General features: G+C 34.3%; 1 protein-coding gene across 3 annotated transcripts; it reads left to right on the forward strand.

Annotated features, from left to right (window-relative positions):
• Positions 1 to 387: 387 nt before the first annotated feature.
• LOC145167532 (G2/mitotic-specific cyclin S13-7-like) lies at positions 388 to 3,759 on the forward strand. 3 transcript variants are annotated; one of them, XM_079086746.1, is made up of 7 exons: positions 388 to 681; positions 1,291 to 1,432; positions 1,518 to 1,572; positions 1,680 to 1,799; positions 2,077 to 2,613; positions 2,702 to 2,883; positions 3,376 to 3,759. In XM_079086746.1, the coding sequence occupies exons 1-7, from the start codon at positions 636 to 638 to the stop codon at positions 3,533 to 3,535; spliced, it is 1,242 nt and encodes a 413-aa protein (XP_078942872.1). In that variant the 5' UTR covers positions 388 to 635; the 3' UTR covers positions 3,536 to 3,759. The 3 variants fall into 3 exon arrangements, with proteins under 3 accessions (XP_078942872.1, XP_078942873.1, XP_078942874.1); XM_079086747.1 differs by having other exon boundaries at positions 1,294 to 1,432; XM_079086748.1 differs by having other exon boundaries at positions 1,297 to 1,432.
• The last annotated feature ends 4,704 nt before the right edge of the window (positions 3,760 to 8,463 follow it).

Here is an 8,463-nt window from a genome sequence, read left to right on the forward strand (position 1 = left end):
CTATTAATTGACTTAAAAAAACAAATTAAATGAAGAGTGACGATTTTAACTTTAGCCTTTAAATATTAATAACTTGAGATTCATAGTACCATCCTAATATTAACTTGATTATTTCTGCTATTAAGTATTAACATCAGAACCAATATATATAGTTAATGTAACTATATAAAAATATATATAGTTGATGATTCAATTTATTTAAAGAAAGGGAAAGGAGTTTCTTTTACACCAACGGTCACGTGTGTTACTCATGAGAGGGTAAAAGAGGAAGTGTATAAAGCAAGAAATAAGAATATTACCGTTAAAATCACAAAAATACATTGCTAATACACCAACGGACAGATTTCAAAATTGAAATATACGACCGTTTATAAAAGGAAGGGCGCGTTGTCTTCAATTCAACGCCGATTAAAACCCTCACAAACATTCATCTCCTTCATCAAACCCTAAAATACGAAGCTTGTAGAAATTGCACTTGTTACAAGAGAGAAAGAAATTGAAGAAGTGTCATATTCGATCATACCGTGGCTACCAAAAACTCAGAAGAAGGGGAGGCAAACAATAGCCGTCTCCAGACGTTCTTATCGTCGATCTTGACGAGTATTGGAGGAGTTTTTGGTCATAATCACGAAGAAATGGCGTCCAATGAAACTGTTCTTCCGATTCAACAGGCAAACAGAGGTTTGATTTTGAAACTCAAATCGCTCAGTTTCAGTTGGTCGTTTTGATTATTGAATGTGGGTTTTAGCGAATTTATGCTTTAAAGCAACAACTACTTTCTAGTATATGAGATACGATTGTTTTTTTCATGAGACATCTGATGAATACGTTTTGAAATATGGTCGTTCTTATGTTGTTTTGGGAAAATTCCTCTCTAATTTTGAGATATAGGCGTCCATAACTCATTAAAATACTTTATCTCACTGCTCTATATTGTTGTTTTGAATGTGAACTGTGAATTTAAGTGATTCTGTTCATCTAATTAACAGAAGTGGTTTGAGTTATGCTATTATATAGTTCCTTGTTCATTATCCCCTTATAAAAGGGATTCATGTCTAAAGTTTGAGATCTATAGTTTGATAAATCATGAATCATTTCAAAATTTGAGTTAGTTTCATAAAAAAACTGTCTTTTAGTGAATTTGTTCATCCGATTGTCCATTCACTGAAATTTTTTTGTCTAAACTCTGCAAATACATGATTTAGATTCTAAGTTTTCTGGGTCTTTATTTCATGTTTGAGTTAAATTCTGTGATTTCCCATTACATCTTAACTTATTATGATTCTTCAGTAGCAGATGTTAACCAGAAGAACCCAGGGCAAGGAGAAAGAAGGAACAGGCGAGCCCTTGGTGACATTGGAAATCTTGTTCCTGCTTCAACCCTTAATGAAATAGGAAAGCCCCAACTTCAGATCACTCGTCCCATTACACGGTTTGTCTCCCTCCCCTCCCCTAATTTGGTCTCACATTTCTTAATTCTTGATGTGGTTTTGATGAGATTTTCATGATTTTATCAGAACTTTTAGAGCCCAATTGGTTGCAAATGCTCAAGCTGTAGATAAGAATGCCAAGGTACCACCCATTTCAAGTTTTCTACTTTAAGATAAATCAAATCAGCAAATAAAAGTTCTATGTGTCTAAAACATTCTTTTTTTGGTTTTCTTTCAACCTAAATGCAGAAACCACAAGAAGAAGCCAGCCATGCTGATGTAGCCCAGAAAAAACATGAAGAAACTCCAAGAAGAAAACTCAAAAAGCCCACCAAGTCACTCACCTCTGTCCTCACTGCTCGTAGCAAGGTTTGTTCTTTTGAAATCGTAATTTCTCGGAGGAAATATTGCAAGAAATAGCAATGTACTTAATAATTTTCAAATTCCTCTTGATTATAACTTTCAAATTGCTTCTCACTTATGGGTAAATAAAATACATGCTTTTAATTGTAACTTTGAAACTGTTTCTTTCAAATACCGCTTTTTTTAACATATAAAGTACATTCTGACTTTATCTAACTTTTTTGACTTAGTACATTATTTGACTTTATCTAAATTCAAATCTTTTTTTGCTTTTTTTGTTCAGGTTGCATGTGGGATCACAACAAGACCAAAAGATCCAATCATCAACATAGATCAATCCGACATCAACAATGAACTAGCAGAAGTGGAATACGTAGAAGACATCTACAAATTCTACAAACTCACAGAAACAGAAGGTGGCTTAAGGGACTACATGAACTCACAACCCGATCTCAACGCCAAAATGAGGGCTATTTTAGTCGACTGGTTAATTGAAGTTCACAGGAAATTCGAACTCATGCCAGAAAGTCTTTACCTCACAGTCAACATAGTTGACCGATACCTCTCAATGAGGACAGTTCCCAGAAAAGAACTTCAGTTGGTTGGAATCAGTGCAATGTTAATTGCGTGTAAGTATGAAGAGATTTGGCCTCCTGAAGTGAATGATTTGATTGCAATTTCGGATAATGCGTATACAAGGGAGCAGATTTTGGGAATGGAGAAAGCTGTTCTTGGAGTTTTAGGGTGGTATTTGACCGTTCCTACACCTTATGTGTTTCTTGTTAGGTATACAAAAGCTTCTGTTCCAACTGATATCGAGGTATGTATTTGAAAAGAATTAATTAACCTTTTTCATAATTGTGAATTGTGAAATGTTGATATTTATTTCTCTTTTTGTTGGATTTTAGATGGAGAATATGGTGTTTTTCTTGACTGAGTTGGGTTTGGTTCACTACTCGATTGTTATGGGGAATAGTCATTCGAAACTTGCTGCTTCAGCTGTTTATGCTGCCAGGTGTACACTGAATAAGACTCCTGCATGGACTGGGACACTCAAGTATCATACTGGGTACTCTGAAGATGAACTAAGGTGAGTGTTTTTGTCATGTTGATATGGAAATGTTTTAAAAAATTTCATCTTTGTCATGTTCATATGGAAGTATTTTTGATCTTTATTACAAAAATAGTGTTTTTTTGACATGGGTATCAATATTCTTTCATAATTTTTATCATTATTTCAAGAAATCTGTTGTTACTCGAAGAGTGTGTTTTGACATGGGTTTTGAATATCTTTAGAAAAAGTTGGTTTTTTGTTTGAGAAATTGTGTTTTGCACATGGGTAGAATTTAAATTCAAGAAATTTCATCTTTTACTCTGAAAATGGTCTGTGACATGGTTATACAATTTTTTTTTCCCCAAAGTTCAACTTAAATTCAAGAAATTTGGTCTTAAATCTCACAAAGGTGAGTGTTTTGTCACATGGGTATTAAAAAAGTTTCAAACTTTTGATCTTTACTTCCAAGATGAACTGTAAATGAGTGTTTTGTGACATGGGTGTGGAATATATGGTTTATGAAATTAGGGATTGTGCAAAGAGTTTGGTGAATTTCCATGCGTGTGCTAGTGAGACAAAGCTGAAGGCGGTGTACAGGAAGTATGTGAATCCAGAAAAAGGTGCGGTGGCTCTTTTTCCTCCGGCGAGAAGTCTTATGGTGGAGGTGGGTGGTGGAGAATCTTCATAAAAAAGATGTTGTGGTGGTTATTTTGATTTTGAGATCATTTTACTTGTATGATCTTCTTGGTTTTTGGTGAAGATTATGTTGGTCTTGTTTAGGATGCTGGTTATGCTTACTGATTGATTATTAACTTTTTAGGTAAAGTGTGCTTAATTATTATATGATTGTCAATATGATGTGTTTCTTATTTTTATGAAATGATAACATATAAATTTAGAGACTTGTTTATATGTTTTACGTGAATTTAGAGACTTGTTTGAAATGACAAAGTATGTGAATTTTTGTAACTTGTGAAATGACTATGTTGTGAAATGACTATGTGAAATAATGTTTTGAAATGACTTTTTCATAAATAATGTTTTTTTTATGTGAATTTTTGTAACTTATGAAAGTAGAGATGGAAAAAACGATGATTTTTTTAGAGGTGCATAAAAGTCGGATGCTAGTTTGGAATTTGTAACAGACTTAAATTATGGACATCTTTGGTTCTTGATGGTAGTATTTTTTTTTAAATATCTATTTTTCTATGCATGTTTTTTAAAAGAAGCCACCAATTTCTTTTTTACATTTTTTATGTTTGTTAGCTTGTTGCTTGATTTTTTAGATTTTTAAATGTAATAGATCGATTTTTATGTTGGCTATCTTTGTTGAAACAAGAGTAGTTGTCCGCGTAAACAATGTTAGAAGATAATGAAATAAAAATAAAAAAAACATGTAGTAAGTAGTATGTAGTAGTTCAGATGTGTCATGGTTGAACATGCAAGTACTTGTAGCAATTCGCTTAAACAATGTTAGAAGATAACGAAATAAAAATAAAAACATGCAAGTACTCGTAGGAGTTTAGCTATGTCATTTTCTCTAAGATCTGACTCATGGGTAAGCGAAAGTAGACTTATGATTGATTCCCCAAAGGGCTCGTCTTAGCCACTCTGACGGGTTAATTCCCGTGTAGGGCTTGTCTTTATTTACCATTTTAACCCCTGACCAATTCTCCCTTGAAGGGCTTGTCTTGACCATTTTAACCCTGACCAATTCCCCGTGAAGAGGTCTTGAATTTATGTATAAACATTGAATTTATGTATTGTTTTTAGGAAGTTGGATTAATTTTGCTAAAACTGAAGAATTCCGTGTCCGAATTTCACATTTACGAATTTACACTACTGTATTTTTCATTACACGATTGTATTTTTACTTCACAACATTTTTGGACAACTTAAAAATACAAAATGCCAAAAAATCAACTTTTATCCCTTCGAAAGCATTACGCTACCATATTTTCCCATTATATAATCGTGTTTTGGTCTTGAAGTCCTGAAATGACATTGTACTTCATTAAAAGTTAGTTTCGGACATCTTTCCGAATTTTTCATATTTTTCGTACTTTTTGCATTTCCGAAAATTCGACCCTATGAATTCCCTTCCTGGCTTCCTATGAAGATCTGACAATACTTGTTGCCTATAAATTTCCTTCCTGACTTCCTATCAAGTAAAATTGTTGCACGACCATTCTAGACAAATTTTTGGCAATTTTCGGCGAGCTATGAAGATCTGAAGATTGCGACTTGAACAGTAGGTTTAGTTTTTATCGTTGTTATGTTACAATATTATTTTTATTGTTTAAATATGTTTTTTGCCATGTCTGGAGATTGCGACTTGAACAGTAGGTTTAGTTTTTATCGTTGTTATGTTACAATATTATTTTTATTGTTTAAATATGTTTTTTGCCATGTCCGGTTAAAAACCATAGTTTTCAGATGTGCAAAAGACTTCGACTTTTTATATGATTAATTTAAGCTTTGGTTTTTAATTTGTGTTTCCATCTACCTGATAGATGCCATTTTATGCATCTTTTAGGGTAGTTTTTATTATCTTCAACATCATATTTTGTACATTTGCATGCCATTTCTTTAAATAATTTTCAGCTCATGTCTTTTATCAGAATTCCCGTACTGCTAGCATTTTTGTGTCAATTTCAGATAGTTCGAGTGAAACAATACTTTGGGAGCAGCTGGATGCATATTTGGATCCTAAATGGAGTTGGAACTGAAGGAGTATGTTGATGAATGCTTGGAAGATGTTTTGGTCAAGAAGCATTTGATCGAGTTGATCATACGAAGATATATTGCTATAATATGAAGCTAAAGGATGTTGCTGGCAGCTTTGACCCCCTGTCAGTATTTTGACCATATCTCATGAACCGTAACTCCAATTGATGAGATTCAAAATTTTCTGAAAACTAGACATAATTTCAGACGACTTTCATGTTTGTGAAAATGGCCAAATATGTGATTACATAGGCCAAAAACGCGATCACAAGTATGATCGCACGTTTGCCATGAAGTTTCCCAAGGTCAGAATAAGTCGTCTGGAAGTCATCTGAAGTAAAAACTCAAAACTTGCGATTGCATATGGCATACCTGCGATCGCATAAATGGCCCAAAGTTCTAGAAATGTCGAAAAAAGCATCCTACATCAATTAGGGGCAAATCTGGAAAAAATTCAAAAACCTACAATCACATTTTTCTGTTTCTTTCTCCGAAAGTTTTCGTCTCGCATATACATACGACCCTCATTATCATACTCAAGAGTTAGATGATTCCAGACGGCAGAATACCCTTCTGAAGACGATTTCAGATGGCAGAATACCATTTGGAAGGCGATTTCTGATACCTTTCAACGACTTTTGGAGATCTGAAGACTGTGAATCATCTCATTTGTTTAGTTTATCTAGATTTGTCAGTAAATGTTTCTTTTTTCTAGTTTAGTTTCGTTTTTAGCCATGTCTGGCTAAAACCTTAGTTTTCAGTTCTGCATAAACTAGTACTTTTCATGTGATTAGTTTTCATATCTGATTTTCGTTTTGTGCTTCTATCTAGATTTTTCCGTTTTGAGCTTAATGAATGTTTGACTTTTAATTCTTGTTAGTCTGATCACCTAGCTATGGTTGTTATCATTTTAGTTAATCAGTTAATAGAATTCATAATTATTCTTGTCAACGGGTAAAAAGTAACAAGTATCAGATTGGTCCCGTTTTGGGATTTAACTCTGATATAAACTGAAAAAAATTATACCTTTATGCTTCCAAGCTTGTGAGAAGTATTGGATATTGTTGGGAATTATGCACAAAACTTAATGCAATTTTTCTGATTTAATTAAGAGCTTGTTTAATTGAACAGTAAAAAGTTAGGGTTAATTCAAAGAGCTTGTTTTGGGTAACTAATTTAGGTAAAATAGATTATACTAGAGCTTGTTAGTTTTTCTCAATGCCAGCTTAGATAGAACGAATTTCAAATAACCAGACCTGAACTGATTGCATGATTAGGAAAGTCCCAGCAGAACTGAAATTGTTTTTAATATTGATTTTCATTTAATTTAATATCATTGCAAAAAAAAATAGTTAATTCAAAAATCCCTTTTTATATTTGTTGTCTCTTGATTAGAATGTGTTTGATGCAAAAAGGCATTGACTGTTAGGCTGTGTCCCTGAGGATTCGACCCTTCTTCCCTGTGCTATATTTTTAGTGCAATCAATAGTGATTATTTTATTAGTTTAAATTGGGTGTGACAACTGGTCTAACAAATTGGCGCCGTTTCCGGGTACATGGTAATTTTTGATACTTTTATGCCCTGAATTTTTCGTTCAGGTACACCTTTAGTTTTTGATCCAGAAATTGAAAGAACTGCAAGGAAACTGAAGAAAGAAGCAGAAAAATAGAAACAATCAGTTGGTTTCTTTGGTTCATCATCATCCTCCCTACCACCAGAAATCACCACACCACAAGGTAGTCCCTTTTGGAACGACCGGATCCGATTTTTAGTCTTTTCTGAAAGTACCCCCATCTTCTCCTTTAAACAACCCCTATAAAACATACTCCCCACCACCCTCAGTCAAATCTGAACCCACAGATTCTTCAAAAACCGTATATGAAGAATCAACCATGAGTGGAGACGAAGTAGAGAATACTCTCAGAGAGTAGGCCACTCAAGAAGTTAATCAACAGTCCATTTGTATTACTTTTCCAGAAGCCTAGAACGTGGAACTCAAATCTGGGCTGATTCATCTTCTACCCACATTCTGCGATCTGGAAAACAAAGACCCACATAAATTCCTAAAGGAATTTCATGTGGTTTATTCAGGAATGAAGCCACATGTTGTCACTAAAGATCAGATAAAGTTAAGTGCATCCCCTTTTCAGTTCAAGATTCAGCAAGGGAATGGTTATATGAGCTCCCATCCGGATCGATCGCCACTTTGACAGAACTCGTGAAGCTATTTTCAGAGAAATATTTTCCAAAAACGAGAGTTTTCAGTCTCCGAAGAGAAATCATTGGGATCAAACAAGGAAAAAGAGAGGCTTTACACACTTACTGGGAAAGAATTAAAAAGCTTCTGGTTCGGTACCTAAAATATGGGATCAACGATTATCAGGTCTACAATTGCTTTTGTGAAGGTTTGACACCCATGGTGAGGCGCCTAATAAATGCTTCCGGTGGTGGTTCCTTCGGTGATATGACACCCACTAAAATATGAGAACTGATTGAGAAACTGGCAATAGAATCAAAATATTCTGGAAATAAAGACGAATGGTATCCAAATCAACCAAGGGGTGTCAAGGAATTCAGCAATACCCATCTGGAGTCTCAAATATCTAAACTGACAAAGGTTGTTCTGCTCTTGACAAAGGAAAAAATAGCTGCAAAGAAACCATATGGTATCTGTTGAAGACGGAACATCCAACAGATATGTGTTCGTTACTGCAAGAGGATACAGTTGTAGTAAAAGCTGTTGGAGGCTATCAGAACAATTATCGGAATAATTTTCAACAGAAACAACAATATCAGATGCCACCTGGATTCCATCAGCAACGAAGTTATCAGCAACCGGGCTTTCAATAGAACTTTCAACAACAAAATTTTCAGAACCCGAATTATCA

Source organism: Lactuca virosa, chromosome 3 (assembly GCF_052849685.1).
Source record: "Lactuca virosa cultivar CGN04683 chromosome 3, Lactuca_virosa_CGN04683_v6, whole genome shotgun sequence".
In the NCBI taxonomy this organism is placed as follows: Eukaryota; Viridiplantae; Streptophyta; class Magnoliopsida; order Asterales; family Asteraceae; genus Lactuca; species Lactuca virosa.

Coding starts and splice junctions, on each gene's coding strand:
- LOC145167532 (XM_079086746.1), top strand. CDS start 636: ATGGCGTCCAATGAAACTGTTCTTCCGATTCAACAGGCAAACAGAG. Junction 1,433..1,517: donor ATCACTCGTCCCATTACACG/GTTTGTCTCCCT, acceptor TGATTTTATCAG/AACTTTTAGAGCCCAATTGG. Junction 2,614..2,701: donor CTGTTCCAACTGATATCGAG/GTATGTATTTGA, acceptor GTTGGATTTTAG/ATGGAGAATATGGTGTTTTT.